Here is a 21,610-nt window from a genome sequence, read left to right on the forward strand (position 1 = left end):
TACTTAGAAGATGGTATCCATATTAGAGTCCAAAAATATCCCCAGTTTTGTAAAACTTCCACTAGAAATTGCCATTTTACAGAATTTAGCGCTTTTCACAAGTCAACAAACAAAACTGCTAAGTGGGTATTTTCAAAGTGAGTCAGGTGGAGTACATATTCATACAAAACTAAATAATGTCAAAAAATTCTTGTTTGCCTTTTATGAAACCTTACTCGGCTGGATCTATTAGGTGTGATGGATACATATTTAGCCTTTGTGCTACTATCTTTGCAAATATTTTCATGCTCAGAGGGACGTAGGAATTAGGCTGGTGGACATCAAGAAGTTTCAGTGATTTACCTTATTTTAGAAAAAAAATATACTACAGTCCTAGATGATGTGGGCAGATTCCCTTTGTTTTCTCTGAGTTTCCCTGCCTTCTTTAGTAATGGGTGTTGACCCTAACGCTGACCCTTCCACCAACCCTAACCCTACAGATTAATGTAATTAAAACCTTCTTGTAAAACTGCCACTATCGGACAAATTTGTGGCTAGTGTTACAGGGAGGGGCATAGTTTTAATAATGGGAGAGGAAATAGATTTCCTCTCTCAACATTATTGGTTTGTTTTTGTTTTTGTTCACTTTTGTGTATGATTAATAAAGTTATTTTGTTGGTGTTTTACATTTGACATTAGGACCCATGCACACACCCCCCCACACACAAATATATGTATATGTGTGTGTGTGTGTATATATATATACACACACACACGCACGCACGCACACACACACACACACACACACACACACGCACGCAGGCACGCGCACACACACACACACACACACACACACACACACACAATGAAAAATTGGAAAATGGAAAATACAAAGTGCCTTCTAGGACTATGTCTGCTAGGGTTGCCTTTAAAAGGGAGTATTATGAAAGAGAAATACAGAGATGGTATGTAAACAAAAAAATGCAAGTCTCAATACCAATAAACGAGAAGGAGGTTGGTCTTCAGGTGTATAATGACCAACGCCTATGAAAGAAATCAGATTCCTGACCTCTGGGTCGAGAGAGGGTACAAAAAGAGGAGTCTCCAGTAAGCTATAGGAGGAAGTCTAAAAGATGTCCTTGAAATCTGAAGTCTGGAAGTTGCCCCTAAAATTTGAACAGGGAAAAGAGCTGTTGATGAACTAGTGGAACTTACTCCTGTCTGTGTGATAAAGCTTACTAAAGATTACCATTTACTTTGAAAACCCTCTATGAAGGAATACTGCTGTGAATGGACAGGATTTTTGTTTCTGTTACTTCCTATATTTTATTGAAAGAAAATACTTTTAATTTGTACTTGTAAATAAAACCTTGTGTAAGAACTAAGAAAGCTGTTTCTATCACTGACTTTATTATAGTAAGCACTACACAATACTATTATCTATATGGTTTCACTGGAAATAGTTGAGTAAAGTCTAAATAAAGTTAAAGCTTGTTGAACACAGACAGTAGTAACTTTGTCTGGACATAAAACAAACAAGCAAAGCAGTTTTGTGAAAGGGGGTGTAAGCCCCCCATACCCTCCTTACACAACCATGGAGAAAAGGAGGAAACAGTTGTAAAAGGAGTGAATTACTGTGGGTACAGATTTCTTGTGGTGAACACTACCAGATGAGCTGTAACTACTCATTCAGTTGATGTACCATATAGATGTATATAAAAGTTTACAGTCAAAATGTGGAAACTGCATTGGTCGACCAGCATGTGGTCAACTTGCAGTTTCCAAGTCAACATAATGTCGAACCAAAAACGATCAACTACACTTCAGCGAATGGGTAGTGTAGGTTGATATTTTGGGTTTGACATTGTATAGGGAGGTCGTGGTTCAGTGAGGAGCAGGGAATTAGCCCATTTCCTCACTGTAGTGCAATCTTGGAGTTGGTATATTTAATGTGCAGGGGGTGGGGGGGGGGCATACGTACTGTTGACCATTGAGTGTAACGGTACGTTAATGTGCATAGCATAGGTGACTGACATCACCTCCTGCTATGTCAAACTCATCGAACCAGACAGTTCTGGTATGTCATTTCCGACATTCTGCCTTTTAGATGTGTCAAAAATCGACATTTTCCATCAATATTATGGTCATGCGATGGAAGCATTTTCAAGAATATGATACTAACCATATATAAACATATGGTGCAGTAAGTATGTTAGAAAGGATAAAGCGTGCATCTAGTAGATAGAATGAGGTAATAGATGAGTTTGATTTTGGAATAATTGTGGTTGGATAACTACAAAGTCCCCTTAGAAGCAGTAGTAAAAGATATTTAGATGATGAAGTTTAAAATTATTCTTTGTAATTTATGTATAATTCTATAATCCTTGCTAATAATGTGTGACTGTTTTTTACTTGTATGTTGGAGCTTTTCTCCACAGGCCTCCACTGAAAAAGGGCTTTATGTCCTGTCAGACTTTCCTGGTAAACAAATGTCAAATAAATAAAATAAATAAATACAATTGTAGAGAGAAATATTTTGTGGGAGAAAGTATGTTTTTATAGAAGTCTAAAAATTTGTTTATAGATAATTGTGAAGAAAAAGTGTTGAGTTTTCTGATAATGTGGGTATAATAGGCACAACAGAGGCTACAAAAGAATTTAAAAAATGTTAAGATTAATACAGAGTTACTATGGGAACAAGAGTATTTAGAGTCTTTGTATAGGTTGTGGGATGATCACTTGAGCATGAAGTTCTTTTATGATTCCTGGGTAGGTCAGTGGGCTTTAAGCAACAATTGTAAAATGGACCATTCTACATATGATGTGTGGATGAAGAGAAAGTTATAAAGAATGAGAGACTGGGTAGTACAGTAGTTACATGTTCCCATGGAGATTAAGGATTTTGAAATATATAACATATAAAATGATTTAATTTGAAATAAGGAAGGAACAGTTTGCTGAAATGTCTAGGAAACAATGATAACATATTGATAACAAAAGAGCAGACACGTGCCTCCTCTTTTACTAAATAGTTCTAAAAGAAACAACTGAGTGAAACAGCGAACTATAACTGGATGAGAACGGCTCAGAAGGATGGTGGAGGAATCCTTGATGAACAGGCTTGGAAATGGTAAGAGCATCGAATGAGATTCTGGCAGTGAAGGAAAGCTGAGGATAAGAATTACATTGGAAGCTAGAAATAAAACTATTAAACTGTATAAAGTGAAAACAACGTCAGACATACATTGTGCAAAATATGAATGTGGTAGGATGGAGGAGAAGCAGAGAAAGTTATTTGCAGAGCTTTTGCAGAATGGTTGAAGAGGACAGGAAGAAATAACAATGTTATATGAAGAGGTAATAGAATCTCATTAAGAAGAAGGATTACAACAGAGGCAAAGAAATGGCCTGGGCTATTCATAAGCCTTATGACCAGTTTTGTACCTGCATTCTGTGCCTTATGCTTAGTATGCTGCCCTGTCACTACCATAATTCATAGACCTGGATCATAATAATATTGGGCAGCTCACAGAAGAACTGCTATAGCGTTGAATGTAAACATCTGTGCATAGGATTCCTTTGTGTCCTATGCATACTAGGGCCACAGATTGATTTGCTGTGTAATAAAACAACACTACGTAGCAATGCTGGGAACAGTTACTTACTTAGGTACAATGTGCTTGACATAGCTTAAATTAGAAGTTCCATGCTCTACTTTTCTCCACTGTCATGCCAGAGCGTAGTTCATAAAAGTTTTCATTCATTAGGCATGATGATAGAGTTATAGTCATTATCATATTATGGTAATGAGGGTATCTTGTGCAGTGAGAGCTCCCACTAGTAGGAGTTTGGAAGCAGTACTGAATGTAGGCAAGGACAGGTGTGGTTGTAATAGCAAGTTTGCCTGCACTAAAGGAAACTATGCAGCTGTATCTTTTCTACCAAGCAATGGATTTTTTTTCTTTCTTTTCTTTCACTTAACTCATAGTTTGTGGGTTACAAAGTAATCAAGCACCACATGATTGATCAACTGGTGTTGCTGCTGGATTTATTTGGTTTTAGTGTACCTTTTTTCTTCATAGGTTCATAAGTTCATAGGTGTGTACTAGGCTAATGGCCCTGGAGCCTTTACAAGCCTAGCCCAAAAAAATTGCCCAGGCACCATGCCACCTGATGTTAGTTCACAGTGCCCCCATCCAGTAGGGCAACTGGAGTCATCCCTGGGGTGAACTTTGATCCCTGGGGTGAACTTATTTTTAAAATCAGCATAAAGGCAGTTTGAAATGAAGAAAAAATCCTCTTGTATACCACATTTCTAAAATAATCATTTGGCTAATACAGTAAATGTACTAGCCAAAGGATTATAATGCAGCTGCCTTTTAAAATCAATTATAACCCAAAAGTGAGAAATGATCCTATGTTTTAGCATGACTTCTCGCTGCTACCCCATGAATATAAAATTAGGACGTGAATTACAAATACATTTTCTATTACCATGCAGCCTCTGCACTTATGATTGAGCTGTGCTTTCCTGGGCATCTCTAGTTGCATGACTAGACACTGCTGTGAGGTGCTGATGCACAGCATGGTTTTCTTTTGTGGTTATGTCTTTTACTGTACTTTCTTGCAGGAAACCAGATAGAACTGTGGGCAGTGGTAATAATCCATGCAGCTCACTGAATTATACATGTGTATTTATTTTTACTTACTTTTTATTTCAATCAGTTTGTGGGGGTGTCATTTGTCAGCATGTGAAATGTTACTGTTATTTCACCACTTTCAGCATTCATACATTAGAGATAACTGCCAGAAGCAATTTTCTGTTTGTGTGTGTGTGTGTGTGTGTGTGTGTGTGTGTGGGGGGGGGGGTATTCATAAAAGCTAGGGTAAATTACATAATTCATACAACTGGATCATTGATATTGCTAGTTTACAGGTGTGTATACATGCCAAAGAGCAGTAGGTTAAAACAAATTAATTTGGTTATCTTTTCTTTCACTTTCCTCACAAACATCAAACGTGTGCACTGAAGGTGGATGTCGTCTTGGGATAGGGGGTAAAGAAGTATGTTGCTTCACATGAAAACTCATGGTTGTTACATGTTCACTGTTGAATAAAATGACATGGTATGTTGGGGTGGGGTCAGTGTATGTGTCTAATGGCAGCAAGCTGAATTATAATACTTGGGCCATCATGTTTTCAATGAGATAGTAAAATTATAGAGAATGTGAGTATCATTTTTTTAAAGGAAGGTGATATTTGAAAGTAAATGGCAGTTAGGGGATCATTTCTGAATGATTACTGATAAAATATATTAGTGGAAAATATCTGTCAGAGAGCAATTTAGCCATTATATTTATGTGGTTTATTCACAGTCAAAGGTAGTGTACATTCTCAGAAGGTGTGCTTTACAGTGGGACAATATGAGTATGAGTATGCTTTGTACCAAAATATCTTAGTAGAAGTCCCTGATCTTGTTGTTGTGAATTTCCTTCAGAGAAATGACATGCAGTCTCTTATATACAGCCAGTAAAATCCAGCATTTCAGAGAGCTTCTGTTGTCAAAGTCTGGCACTACCCTTTGTTTATACCTGGGGCTACTTAATCTTTGTACAAAAGGTTGAGCATGTCTTAGATGTGTTTTGTATATAAATACCTGTTTGCTATTCCTGAAGATTTTGTAATGGATATCCCCCAGAAGACAGAGCTACAGTTTTTAAAGACAATACCCAGTGGTGGTGGTTTATATGCTAGTATGATATTTTGCATTATACTCAGTTTTCATTGTGAGCACTATAGTGAACTTGTGCTCAGCATTTCTGAAAATATATCTTTTTAAGCGATCAATACCTCAAAAGTAAAAGTCCTCAATATTTCAGTAGAAATTTTTTTTTTCAGTTGTAACATGCAATGGCTATAATACCATGCTTTCAAGCAACAAATGATGTCAGATTCACAAATGTGAACTACACTGCAAGAGCTGAAATGAGAACTGCAGCCTTAGGTATGCTTTATAGCAAATTACACTGTTGTTATTAATCGAAAGTTTTATAATAAAATCTAAAATGGGAGACAGAGTTATAGCCTTTCAAAGACAGGTCACAATGGTGTTGTTATTCCATATACCTTTCCTGCTGTGTCAGCCATTTTGTGTTATACTTGGTTTTCATTTTGTGTACATTGGAGAAAATATTCTCAGTATGGTAAGTACAGTGATTGACTAAAATATGTTTTATTGAGTTGGCAATACATCAGACCCTACAACTCTATATTTCACATGAAAAAATGTATTTTTTCATATATTTTCAGTTGTAACATGCTATGGCTACTTTGCTGTGTTCTCATACAGCTAAAGTTGTGTATTAAAATTCAGGGAGGTGCTGCAGTGGAAGCTCCAAGGACAGAATTTCAGTCTTAGATGTATTTTGTAACCAAATATCCAGTAAATATTTTCTGAAAGTTTCATAATGAAATCTCAAAGGTGGATAGAAACACAGCCTTTCAAAAAAGGACCCAGTAGCTTTACTTCATTGGCATTTACTAGCACAGTCTGACATTTTGTATTATACTCAGTTTTCATTGTGGGTACTGTAGTGAACCTCTGCTCAAAATACAAAGTACAATAATGGTCTAGCATACCTCTTTAGTAAGTTGTCAACACATCAGAAATAAAAATCCTATTAATTTCTCCTGAATACAGAAGTCTTTTTTGTCAATGGATTTATGATCCACTTTTGACTGATGTACAGTAAACCACAGTACAATAAAAAATATGTTTCCTTACAGCCTGAAACTCCAGCTAAGCGCACTTTATAGCTGATGACAACAATGTATTATTCTAAGAAATTTCTATAATATATCATAAGGCAAAAGAGAAATTATCTAATATTGCTAGGTACCACCAGTAGTCTTATTTAGCCATTTCTGGTTTTACCATTTCTTTCACAAAGTATAATGCATATTTTGTATAATTCAATCTGGTACACTGAATATATATCTGAATCATTTTATATGTGCATTCTTATGAAAAGAAAATCAAAAATATTACTCTTTACTAGGAAAAATAATATTAATATTTTCTGAAAGTTTCATATGTTATACTGAAATATGCATGTTTTACATGCTAAGAGACAATACTCATATTTGAGATTATGTTGACTGTTTTAAATGACAGCTATTAGGCTGTGTAAAACAAAATCAAAGTGAGATTATCAAAGGGTATTGTCCAGAAAATTTCATAAAAATATATTGCAGTACTAGAGAGATGCTGTCATTTGAAGCTGGGGGCAACTCAGGCCAGAAGTGTCTTTATAAATTGATGAGTGGAATTTTATGAAATAGCTGAAACAAGTATGTGACATTTGGTTCTCTTAAGAGTAAAGTAAACAATAACTATCAAAACAGAAATATATAATGGTGGTGTGATTTCAGATCTAAAAGCAATATGTGTTTCTGAATAAAAGTGATTTTTTTTTTTTTTCATTATTTTTTTATTTAAATTCAATATGCATGTAAAGCCTTAAGGCCCTATCTCTATAGCCTGTCTTCTACAGGTTACTGATAGGCAGTCTATGCCTGTCATACAAGACATCTTCGGATCCAGCTCTGATGGACCTTTTGTGCGTCCACAAAATTAACAGCATCAGAACCACTAGATCCAAGGATTTAAATTTTCCTTGTGACATAAATAAGACATGTTGGTGAGACAGATATGTGTCTCAGTGGATCCACATGCTGTGGAACAGTCTCCCCATCCATGTGAAGCAAAGTCCATCCCTAATCATATTTAAGTGTAAACTTAACCAATGGATGGGAAATCAGAAATTAACCCTGGGTCTGGCCCCCATGTCTCTGATAGACAGAGGCAGACAGTAATGCCCAAAACTAACATAACCCACCCTCATAACCTACAAAAATTTCCTAACAAACCTACTACTACTAATAACAACCAAGGATGAACAGAGCCAGAGTTGGGTTGGACTGCCCAGCTAGGCTTATAAAGGCCCTGATAGTTGTGAGCCTAGCATATATCTATGAACCTATGAAAAGCAAAAATAGCCAAAAATGCTCAGCAGTACTCCTTATCTCTGTAGGCTGAGAAACACATTTGTAAGGAAGGAGTATCATACACACTTACACCAGATATAGGTATACAGTTCTAGTCCCTTAACGTATGTAGTTAGGACTAGCCTGGAAACAATTTGTATAGCATTTCTGAATCATCTGCATATGTATACTTTACATGCAGCACTGTGACTACATTAAGAGGTAAGACCATGTACAGGCCGTTCTCTATTGAGCATTATGAATTGTAGAGGGCATTGGAATGTCTTTATAGTGCATACCAACCCTATGGCAATAGTGTATATTTATACCGCATTCATTAAAAAGTTATATATCTATTTATCTTTCTATCTGTCTATCTATATGTATATATTATTTACATTAGTATTTACACACTTTCGGGTCACTTGTACCTAACCACTTGGTGAAATCCTCCATTATATGCTATAATTTGTATGTATTATCTCTCTCTCTCTCTGCATATATATATATATATATATATATATATATATATATATATAGATATATATATATATATATATATATAGATATATATATATATATATATGTGTGTGTGTGTATGTGTGTGTGTGTGTGTAAATGTATATGTATGTATGTATGTATATATATATATATATATGTGTGTGTGTGTGTATATATATATATATATATATATATATATATATATATATATATATATATATTGATATATATATACATACATATATATATATATATATATATATATATATATATATATATATATATATATATATAGTTCCAAAGTTTGAAATTTAAATAAAAAAAATAAAAACAAAAAAAATGTTTTATGTTTTTGCAGGGGGAAGCCTCCCTGCATCCCCCACACCCCCTGCTAATTAAATGTACCAATTCTGAGATTGCATTACAGTGAGGAAAATGGTAAATATATTGTTCTGTGCTGTACAGCGATTTCCATTTAAATGGTTTAAGCTTTCACAAGTTTGATTATTTGGTCTAAGCAAATTAGTGATTTACAGTGGATATAAAAAGTGTACACACTCCTGTTAAAATGCCAGGTTTTTGTGATATAAAAAAATGACACCAAAATAAATAATTTCAAAACTTTTCCCACCTTTAATGTGACCTATACCCTATACAATTCAATTGAAAAACAAACAAATCTGTTATGGGAAAAATATAAAAAGAAAAAATGTACAATAAGCTGGTTGTATATGTGTGCACACCCTAAAACTAATACTTTGTTGAAGCACCTTTTGATTTAATTACAGCGTTCAGTCTTCTTGGGTAGGAATCTATCAGCATGGCACATCTTGACTTGACAATATTTGCCCCACTCTTCCTTGCAAAAGCCCTCCAAATCTGGTAGATTGCGAGGGCATCTCTTGTGCACAGCCCTCACCCCACAGATTTTCTATTGGATTTAGGACTGGGCTCTGGCTGGGCCATTCTAAAACTTTTCTTCTGGTGAAGCCATTCTTTTGTAGATTTGGATGTATGCTTCAGGTCATTGTCATGTTGAAAGGTAAAATTCCTCTTCATCTTCAGCTTTCTAGCAGATACCTGAAGGTTTTGGGCCAAAAGTGACTGGTATTTGGAACTGTTCATAATTCCCTCCATTTTGACGAAAGCCCCAGTTCCAGCTGAAGAAAAGCAACCCCAAAGCATGATACTGCCACCACCATGCCTCACGCTGAGGATGGTGTTCTTTTGGTGATGCGAAGTATTCTTTTTGCGCCAAATGCACCTTTTGGAATTGTGGCCAAAAAGTTCAACCTTGGTCTCATCAGACCATAACACATTTTCCCACATGCTTTTGGGAGACTTGAAGTAATGTTTTGCAAATTTTAGCCAGACCTGGATATTTTTCCGTGTAAGAAAAGGCTTCTGTCTTGCAACCCAAGCCCATAGGCCAGACATATTGAGAATACGGGAAATTGTTGTCACATGTAGTACACAACCAGTACTTGCCAGAAATTCCTGCAGCTTCGTCAGTGTTGCTGTACATCTCTCAGCAGCCTTCCTGACCAGTTTTCATCTTGTCTTTTCATCAATTTTGGAGGGACGTCCAGTTCTTTGCAGCATCACTGTTGTCCCATATTTTCTCCACTTTTTGATGACTCTCTTCACTGTGTTCCATGGTATATCCAATGCTGTGGAAATTTTTTGTACCCTTCTCCTAACTGATACCTTTCAGCAATGAGATTCCTTTGATGCTTTGTAAGTTCTCTCTGAACCATGGCTTTTGCTGTAGCAGGCAACTGAGTAAATGTCAGGAAAATCCTACTAGGACTGCTGAACTTTATTTTGGGTTAATTAGAGTCTCTTTAATTGATGGCAGGTGTGTACCCAAGAAGACTGAATGCTGTAATTAAAGTAAAAGGTACTTCAACAAAGTATTAGTCTAAGGGTGTGCACACTTATGCAAATAGATTTATATTTTCTTCCCCTAACAGATTTGTTTGTTTTTCAATTGAATTGTACAGGTTATAGGTCACATTAAAGGTGGGAAAAGTTTTGAAATGATTTATTCTGGTCTCATTTTTTATATCACAAAAACCTGGCATTTTAACAGGGGTGTGTGCACTTTTTATATCCACTGTAACACCAGAAAAGTGAAGAGAGGGACAAGGAACAAGGGATATGGATCAAAGAAAGACATAATAAAGTTGCACTGGTAACAGATCCATTAACCCGTGAGATAGTCTGTCCAAGACTTTGTAGAAAGCAAACCAAGATTAGCTCTTTCCACTCTCCATTTCAAAAGCTTTATGTATGTTCATTTTAACAAAAAATTATGAGTCTGTATTCTTACCTAGACTCTGTAATGAAGGAGCAGATAAAATATACAACACTTCCATGACCAAGGTTGTATGTCACAAGCACTTCTAACCAACAGCATGAACTGTAATGTAGCTAAAGGCATTTCTGCTTAGAACTATATCCTTCTTTTGTGTTATTTTAATTTTAATTAGATAGAAATTACATGTTTTTCGTAGCATAGTTAAATGGACAAAGAAATGGTGACATTTATTTTAAGAAGATTGTTGGCTATAAAATGTTTTTATCTTTTTTATTCTGCTACTATTAATTTGCAGGTGAGCCTTATCTTATGCAACAACATGGCCTCCTTAGTCATAACAACCCCAAGTACTATCTCAGTTGTAACTGAATTGACCAGCATTTATTATCTACAGTCTATCCTGAGTTGTCAGCCAAACTCTCTAAAGTGGTGTATCAGGTTACAAGGGGTGAGGACTGGAGGGGGGGGGCTTGACCTGAGAGCTGTTATTGCTACAGATTGTGGCTGGGTTGTACTTTGTGCTTATAGTCCTACCTTCCCTTGACATGTAGGGCTGAAATCACAGGAGGACATGCAGTTGTGCCATGATGGACCAGTCAATGATAATGAGTCCTTAAGCTACCTATCTCAACATGTATTTGCAGAGACTGAGTGCCTCCATATTCTCTAGTGTCATTACTGTCACTGCCATGCCCTGGCTGTGTCTCTCCCTCCCCCTGTGAAATAATGAGTAAGCTAAAACTCATCATTGCCCCCAACCCTATCCCCATCGCAGCTATAGGGAGCTGAGACACTTGTAAACCTATTTTTGCTGTGTAACTTAATCGCATTCTTTTGTTTCTTTCACTGAAGTTAAGCCTAAACATAAGTATGCGCAACTTAAAGTGACTTTTATGGTTAACATTTCCTAAGAAATGATTAGTGGTGTTTTTGTTTGTATTCTAGGTCTGATTGTGTATTTGGGAATGATGGTAGGTGCTTTCCTGTGGGGTGGATTGGCAGATCGGATTGGACGAAGGCAGTGCCTCCTCATTGGTCTCTCTGTCAACAGTTTCTTTGCATTCTTTTCTTCATTTGTGCAAGGCTATGGAACCTTCCTTTTCTGTCGCCTCATCTCTGGTGTTGGGTAAGTAAATGGTACAGTCTAAACTGCTCTTGCTGTTTGAAGAGGCATTTATCCAGGCATCACCGAATAACTTTCACTATGTGTCATGTACCACTAATATAGAGTTGCTACAAATCTAGACTTTGCTTATGTAAATTCTGTGCGATGATATTCATTCATCATGTTTTCTGTAAAAGTTCTGTGATTTACAAGAATAACTTACTTAGACTGGCAATTTCCCTTAAATTCTTAATAAATTAGGCCATCATTTTAAATTGTTGCCCTCCTCCAGCTACGAAAATGTGATCTTCAGTAAGTAATCATATTTTAAAGCAAGTTATATTTAGGTCTAGATTGCAGACATTTAGCTTAAGCAGATGTAAACATCTTTTTGTCTAGTATAGAGTCAGATTCATTAACAGCTACACTAAGTGTACATGATCTGTATTTAGGAACATCCCCACCACATTTTTTGTGTTGAAAGATTACATTAAGTGTAAATGTAGTCTATACTTTGTGGTAACATTTATGAATCTCCCTCAATATTTAAGAAAAACCTAGCCAAGTTAAAGATTTCACTGTGTGATACCTATAATAGAGGCCCATGGGATATATGCAAATAACCCCTTAAGGACATCTTCTGAATGTCCTTGACTTTTTATTTTTTCTTTTTAAGTGTTTGTGGACACATTCAGGCCAATAAAGCCAAACCCCACTAGCTGTGGAAATGCATGTGTTGGCCTTCTTATGACCTCATCAGCACAACATTCAGAAGCCATATAGCTGAAAGACTTGATGTCCTTACTGTGTCATTTACATATATACCATGGACATCTATTATAGGTGGTTTAAGGGGTCTATATTAAAAGAACAAATGTTACAAATTATGAATGCTCAGATGAGCGAAAATAATGCAACTCGAAATTTGTTTTTATTATCGCAGTACAGTGAAGATTGGAATATTTGCCCTTTCTTCAGTGTAGTGCGATCTTAGAGATGGAATATATATTTAGCAGGGGGTGTGGGGGTGTAGCCCCCCACAATAACATTTTCAAGTTGCAGCATTTTCGCTCATCTGAGCGTTCGCAATTTGTAACATTCGTTGTTTTAATATAGACCCAGTTAAAGGTATCACACAGTGAAAACTCTAGCTTGACTAGGTTTTTCTTGTAGTTTTAGCTAACTGGTATGTCTGTGTGACCTTTTTACTTTTTGGTTTTGGATGTTAGGTGGGATATTTTGCAGTCACCTGAATGGTTATGGATCAGCTGGGTGTAAAGAGCCTGCGTTTCTGATTTACAGCTAAACAGTCTACAACTAGTGGGGTTTGTCTTTATTGGCCTGAATGTATCCACAAACACTTAAAAAGCCATGGACATTCAGAAGCCATATAGCTGAAACAGTTTATGTCCTTAAAGAGTTATTTGCATTTATCCCATGGGCTCTGTTATAGGAGGTTTAATGTATCACACAATGAAAACTCTAGCTTGCCTAGGTTTTTCTTGTAGTTTTTACTAGTTGGTTTGTCTGTTTGACTTTTCTAATTTCTGGTCCTTAGTATTTAAAGCTACAAGAAAATCAGTAGGAAAACTAAAATTAGGATGAAGAAGGTGTGAGTTAAGCTTGTTTTCTCTGTTTATTCAGAATGATGTACACTTAGTGTGCATTTAGTGTAGGCATTAATGAATTCCAGGGATAATATTTCTGAGAAATGCTCAGAAAAATGCACTCAAATTACTATGAGTATGCTTGGCTTCACCCTTGCAGAGTGGTCATCTAATATTAAAACAGCTTTCTGTTAAATACTTACCATTTCTACAGCATAGGTAACATCTTACACCTGATAAGAAACATGCAAAGTATGGTTTGTTGTATGGGAAAATATTTTTAAAACAGTGTAAGAAACTGCTCTGTGTGGAAGAGTTTCAGTCCATATATTTCTAGTCAATTACTGTATATTAATAAGATCAGACAATAGTAGTTCTACATTTTACAGCACAAACACTAATAGATATCTGCTAAACAAAGCAATGCAGTTTCACAATGAAAATAGACTTAGCATTGAAATGTCTCTGCCCTTGAAACTCACATTCATTGAAACAGCATTGAAACCCACATTCAAAGAAAATGCATCTGGCCAGTGGCAGATAAAGATTCTTTTGGGCTGATTTCAAATCATAGGCCCCTTCCACATGAAACATGCATGTGTTCGTTGATACACCCTCCTGATTGTATTAAATTATCTTCCTTGTATAATACAGTACAGTTATTAGAGGGCATTTTAAATTTGTTTTGAACATTTTTCCAGTAAACAAAGAAACAAAATGCATGAACCAATAATGATAAAACTGCCCAATTCAGAACATTTCCATCATAAAAGTCTACTCAAACTTCTACAATCCACCAGTATCAGTAAATATGCACAATCTCTGCAGAAGTAAAAGTCATCTAAATAATTCCACATTAAAGAGATCTGTAACTAATAAAGAGGTTGCTTCTAGCAAACAACTTTATATTTCATTGTTTCATCTACAAAATAAAGTGCCTGTTGCCCTTGAGGAATAAATTGCCTATGTTACATTAAAAAATTATAAGATAGTAATATTGCAATAGGAAATGGATAGCAAACTAATAACAGGTTCATAGTTACTAGTTATCTCAGCCAAAGAGGACATTCTCAGGACTGAAGCATCCATCCCTTTAAAAGTACAGCACAGTACAGTATCAGCAATGCATCTACATACTGTCTGAGTAGAACCCACAGCTTTCTACATCAAAAGCAAATATTCAACCCATTAGGCTATTAACAATGGAAGCAAGCTCGGCATAAGTAGCACTAAATTTCACTTCCCCTGAAGCTCTCAGCTCCTTGTAAAATCCACTCGACACTCAACTACATCTCTCAACTCTGCAGCACAAGAAATCTGGAAAAACTTAAAAATTTATTAGGGGGGACAAAAGCTCAAAAACCAGGGACACATTTTAAGCATTGCTTGTATAATCTTGGAAAGTTGCTGGAGTAAAATGTTGTGTTACCACAATGCCTTTCCTGAAAGATAGTAAGACTGAAACTTAAATGGTTATCATTTAGTGAATTCAGTTCTCACCATAGCTCTCAACTCATTTAGTGAATTCATTTCTCACCATAGCTCTCAACCTTTTAGCACAAAACACCTGGACAAGGCCAATAATGGGGAATACAACCCCCAAACATATTCAATGAATTCACTTCTCATTATACCTCTCAACCTCTTAGCATAAAAAACCTGGACAAAACCAATAAAGGGGGAATACATCCCCACAAATAGAGACAAATTTCAAATATTGATCTTATAAACTTAGAAAATTGCTAGAATGAAAGGTTTTGTGTTACCATATATTTTCTGAAGAATATAAAGTCTGGAATTCAAATGCCTGTCATTTAGTGAATTCAGTCCTCACTGATTTCCCCCCAAAATCCAGAAAAACACAGATTTTGTGAGGAACAGAACAAAAATATGAGGCAAAAATCTGGACAGTTTTCTCAAGTGGTGTTGGGTAAGGAATTCAGGCTCTTGCTACCTGTTTGATTCTGAGTAACTTTAGCCACCAGATATATTTAACTGGGGCATTACACACACACACACACACACACACACACGCACGCACACACACACACACACACACACACACACACACACACACACACACACACACACCTAAACTGCCCAGCAAAGTCTCAGCCCAAATAACGGAGCATTGCATGCAGCAGAATAAATTAAGTACATACACACGCAGCAGGAGCATTGCATCAGACTAAGACTAAAATGCCGAATAAGCCCTGGAGCATACTTACTTCCTAGTTTGTTCAAACAGAACAGCCCAAATAAATACATAGCAGCAGCCCAGCAAAGACTTGTGCTCAAACAGACCCACAAACTTCCTAGGTTGTTCAAATGGAGCATACTTACTTCGTTCCTTGTTTGTTCAAATGGAGCATTGCATACAGCAGGATAAATTAAATAAATACAGCAGCCCAAACAAATACACACAGCAGCAGACCCAAATAAATACACTGCAGCAGGCAGCCCAGCAAAGACTTGCAAATGGAGCATTGCAGCAGGATATGAAATAAATACACAACAGCAGCCCAAATAAATACACACACAGCAGCAGGCAGCCCAGCAAAGACACACACCTTTGTCAGGAGAATGGTAGGTGGGGCTTATCTTGTGCCAGCCTTTCATCTCATGTACCAGCCAACCACAGACAGCACTAACAGTGGAGGTGCCAGTGTTTTACTCTGGTTGATCAGAGCTGGATGAAACCACGTGCTGGCATTTCTTTGTTGAGAGATAGTGGTGATCTTAGAAAATGGGAAAAGGGTAGTCTGCTTAATCTTGGGGAAATTTAGTGAGAACCTCTTAACTAAGACTCTGTCAATAACTGTCCAGCTTGTTGACTCAGCAAACTTGTTAAGTCCTATTTCACTGAGCATCATCATTAATTAGGGGGAACAGTTCCTTGTAGATATATTGGGGAACAGTCCCATATAGATATACCCGAGCTCTCTACATAGGGATTGAAATTGACCCTTTTGCCATGATATTAGTCCTAGTAGATGAGGATACACTGCGGAGTACTGAAACATGCTTTATTGTTGTGATTTCCCCACCTACTGACCATTTGCCAATAAGTTGAGATGCATTATTTTGATGTAGTGGCCTAGTCAACATATTTAATTCAGTGCAGTGGTGCTCAGTGAGTCAGTAGGTGCAGTTCTGGACCAGATACCCCCCATAATAAACTGCTAGCCTTATCACTGTCTAATCTTCTCTCCTTTTGCACCTTTTGCAAGCTATAGGTACATTTCAGTCTGCATTATAAATGGGTATGGCGATAATGGCTATGGATGAGATGAGAAAACATTTAGTTAATTTGAAAATAAGAAGGGCTAAGAATAGTTTGCTACCTGGTGTACTTTTTAGTGGCTTCCTCTTATAAAAAGTGTAAGAGAATGAGATAAGTGGAACTATAGAAATAAACAAATCAATATTTAACTGAAATATTCATCCCAAAACCATGGGGCTAGGTCAGCAGTACTTTGAGATGCACAGAAAGATATCAATTAAACAGGAAATGATGATTACTTCGAAAATATAAATATGATAACAAGTACATCATGTGATCTCATGATTTTGTACATTTCACTGTCAGCTCACATTTTAGGAAGGACTGATGCAGAGATGAAGCTGAACACTGACTTCTGTTAACATGCCATTGGTTGTATAGAACTGTTCAGTGTCCTGCCCTCCTGTGTCTGGTCCTGCAGGATAGTATCTCATCAGTGTACTGTCTCCTGTGTCCAGTTCTACAGGATGGTGCTTTCATTTATGCACTGTCTCCTGTGTCTGGTACTGAAGGTTGGTGCTCTCATTAGTGCACTGCCTTCTGTGTCTGGTACCACAAGACAGTGCACTGCCATTCTGTGTCTCGTATTGCAGTTTGGTGCTTTCATCACTGCACTGCCCTACTGTGTCTGGTCCTGCAGGATAGTGCTCTGATCAGTGGACCTTCTCCTGTGTCTGGTAATGCAAGATGGTGCTCTGATCAGTGCACTGCCTCCTGTGACTGGTACTGCAGGATGGTGCTCTCACCAGTGCCATACCTCTCAGCCTGGAAACATCAAAAATCTGGACAAAAGCCCATGAAAAATAGGTACAAATCTGTATGCTGATTAACATAATATTTGAATACATAATTATGTAACCCCCATCCACTCCAGCGGAATTGTGGGATATCAACTTTCAAACACAAACTGAAGAACAGGCAACCAAAATATGGCCCCAGACCCTGAAGTAAATGGTAACCATTTTTTTAATGTGCAGCAATGATGCTCACTGGGAAGGGAGAAGATGATGAACCTTAGGATTTTGTTTTTGGTGACTTGCAGTATGTGGGTTTTATGATAAAAGCAGGGCATTTAAAGGTAGGCAATATTTTAATCATAGCAAAAGAATATTATAGTTTGCTAGGACCTCCAAAAGTTATTTTCCATGGCCTACTAATCAGTGGCATAGCTATAGTTTATGCCACCCGGAGCTGTCTTTGAGTTTGCCGCCCTTCCCCCCTCACAAAATCATGGTTGAATGGGGCCTCCCCATATACAGCTCTCCCCTCTGCAGCCATTCCAATATCCCATTACTTGGCTATTTCACCTCATTTACCATAAACACTGCAATGTGCATACTGCTTTACTTCTACAATGATTTGGATTTCATTTAAAAGTTCTCTTTTACATTTTACAGCACAAACACTAATAGACATCTGCTAAACAAAGCAATGCAGTCTCACAATGAAAATAGACTTAGCATTAAAACTTCTCTGCCTTGAAACTCACATTTATTGAAACAGCATTGAAACCCACATTCAAAGAAAATGCATCTGGCCAGTGGCAGATAAAGATTACTTTTGGGCTGATTTCAAATCATAGGCCCCTTGCACATGAAACATACATGTGTTCTTTGATACACCCTCCTGATTGTATTAAATTATATTCCTTGTATAATACAGTACAGTTATTAGAGGGCATTTTAAATTTGTTTTGAACATTTTTCCAGTAAACAATGAAACAAAATGCATGAACCAGTAATGATAAAACTGCACAGTTCAGAACATCTCCATCATAAAAGTCTACTCAAACTTCTACAATCCACCAGTATCAGTAAATATGCACAATCTCTGCAGAAGTAAAAGTCACCTAAATAATTCCATATTAAAGAGTTCTGTAACTAATAGAGAGGTTGCTGCTTGCAAACAACTTTATATTTCTCAATATATCCCTCTGCCCCAGCCAACAGCCCCTCGCTCTCTGGGCGGTGTGTGGTCCCTACCAAGTCTTGTGTTGAGACACAGCCTGTCCCTCTATCAGCAACCTGGCAAGGCTATTGAAATCCAACTGAACATAAGAGAAACCTATCCTAGAAGCCCCACAGGAACTACCTAGACTCTCTGTGGTCTGCCTCACAGTGTAGGTGTTATCCTAGAGTATCTTTAGGATTAAACTATAAATTTTGAGCACTTTCAATTAATATTAATTGTGAGTGTATTAAATGTAAATTAATCTGTAAGGACCAGCACACTCACGGACCTACCCCTCTGACCTTTCTCTTAATTATCTTACCTCCCAGCTCCTATCCTAGTGGAGCTAGTGCTCTCCCTTCTTTTACCACTAGAGGGCAGCACACTTCAAGCCATGGTAAAATATATTTTACTGGCAGTAGAAATCCACTAGCTCTGCTGTCCAGCCTTTCTCTGCTATCCCTGCTTCTGCTTTTGACTCAAGTAATTACCCCATACCCAGCCTTTCTGTGCTACCCCTGTTTCTACTTTTGACTCAGGTAATTACCCCTTACCCCTCGAAAAGCTGAATAGGGACTTATCCTGGTTATAGTGAGGGTTTCAGTAACAACACAAGCCCTTATCAACTATTGCCATAGCTACTGGCCCACTTACTTTTACTCTCTGCTTAAACTCCCATACCTACTTCAGCACCATTTATAAATTATCTTTTCTCTCTGTTCTACAACCCTTTACTCTTACCCTTCTCCCCTTACATAGCTATACCTTGCTCCCCACTTTCAGTTTAGTAGTATCAGGAAATGTCTCTTACCTTACCTGTAGAATACAGTCTCTCTGTTGAACTGATTGCCTCTCAGCCTCTCTCTGTTATTTACGTAACTACTTGCCTTGTCCATTCTCTCCTCCTGTTAGTGTCTCACATTTCCCTGTAAGAGCCTGTTCTTCTCCCCTCCCCCCTCACTTTGTCTAGGTACTTCCTAGCCCGCCCACCCCTCCCCTCTCTATCAGCGTCGCTAAACCTATAAATATAGGTAAGCCTTTTGGCGCCATTTTCAAATCCCTCTGCCCCAGCCAACAGCCCCTCGCTCTCCGGGCGGTGTGCGGTCCGTAAGTACATTCTATTTTGTGTTTGCTGTATTGGAATTTTGCACATCTGAACTGCTTTTACTACTATGTTGTGTAGGACTTTGTATATTATAGTATGCTTATAAAGCGTTTGCGACAGACATTTGTGGCTCTTTGCACGCTGAAACTTTAGGAGCATCTAACAGTTATCTGACGAACTTAGTCGGTGTATTGCTAGCTGACCTGTACACACTACTGTCTTTTTGTTACAGAAAGCTTCTGCTTTTTATACATTGTAAGATAACTGTGCAGGCTTTGTGGTATTAGATCTGTGATCTTACTGGTCCTGCTGTTACATTTGTAGTGTGTTCCCTGCGTGGTGTCTTATCTGCATAGTGGGTATCCCCCATACTCGTAGTACTACTGGAACTGCTCTTTCACTTGGAGAGCTTTTCGAAGGTTTAAACAACTTACTTCTCAGTTTAAGCTACACATAGTGGGTAGTCTCTCCCTACTCTGCAGTACCTCAGCCGTAACTAAGACTACGAAGCTCCATGTGGGGTTAATGGCCAACGCCACTGTCGACCTTGCTACCATAGCGCTACCTACTGAGGTCTAAGCTAGTCTTGTTCCTCTCTAGGTTTAAAAAAAAAAAAATATATATATATATATATATATATATATATATATATATATATATATATATATATATACATAGTACAGCCCATTGTGAGCTTTTCTTGTAGGTTTCGACCTTGGAGCGATTTAGTTATCCTTTAACTATCGCCCTGCCTGCTGAGGTCGAACATGCTTACATTAATTCATTGGGATGAATTAATTTTCCCTGGCGGACAGTAAAGTATTACTCTTTAACCTTAGCGCTACCTGCTTAGGACCAAACCAATTTTGCACGTCTACTGAGCTCTGCTATATGTACAACACAGCAATTACATTTTATACTTATGTACTCATAATACGGCAATACTTCACAAACATCCTATAGGGCTTTTTCTCGTTAGCGGCTACTTCCGCCTGGGTTCAAAAGGGGTTTAACTTACACATTTGCCTCAGTCTACTTAATCTTGCGCTCAGGCACTGAGCACAGCACTCCCCGAACCAAGTGCTACTACAGAAGTTATTATTGAGCTTATTGTGCTGTAATCGATACTATTTTGGTATTATGTACATTATAATATTTATGACCGTGTAGGGTTGTACTACTGCTAAACAACTTGCTTCAGTTTCCTCTTTGTTGTAGCTAATTCTAATTGCTACTCTGGAAACTACAATATGTTTATGACTGTGTAAGACTGCATTACTGTTAAACTTCTTGGTTCTTTTTCTTTTGTCCAAAAGTTAACCACTTATTTTAGTTTTTCTACATTAGTTAATTTGTATAGTAGTTAGATACTTCATGTGTTTGATAGTAGTTAAATATTTGTATAGTATAGTTTAGAATTTGTATAGTAGTTAGATACTTATTGAGTTTGGTAGTAGTTAAATATTCTATGATTTTGCTTGCAGTAGCCACATTTGTATTTCTTGTCGGTGCCACACATTTCAATGTATAGGATTTGATAAACTGAATACCATACTAACACTCTACTGTATCTTTACTTGATTTAACTGCTGACTTGCAGTCCTCCTCCTTCACTTTTCTTACCTCTCCTGCACAGTCCTTAACCTAGTTGGCTAATACATTTTCATTCTTTCTGTCTATCTTTTTCAGCTACCAAGCCTTGTGTTAAGACACA

At 37.2% G+C, this 21,610-nt stretch overlaps 1 protein-coding gene across 1 annotated transcript in view; it reads left to right on the top strand.

Moving 5' to 3' along the window:
* Positions 1-21,610, top strand: part of SV2A (synaptic vesicle glycoprotein 2A) — a 1,331,300-nt gene that overhangs the window by 856,914 nt on the left and 452,776 nt on the right. The window contains exon 4 of the mRNA XM_044079906.1: positions 11,792-11,972. Coding sequence (XP_043935841.1) covers positions 11,792-11,972 — 181 coding nt within the window. The remainder of the gene's footprint in view (positions 1-11,791; positions 11,973-21,610) is intronic.

Source organism: Protopterus annectens, chromosome 8.part0 (genome assembly GCF_019279795.1).
Source record: "Protopterus annectens isolate FY-2018-M chromosome 8.part0, PAN1.0, whole genome shotgun sequence".
Taxonomy (NCBI): domain Eukaryota; kingdom Metazoa; phylum Chordata; order Ceratodontiformes; family Protopteridae; genus Protopterus; species Protopterus annectens.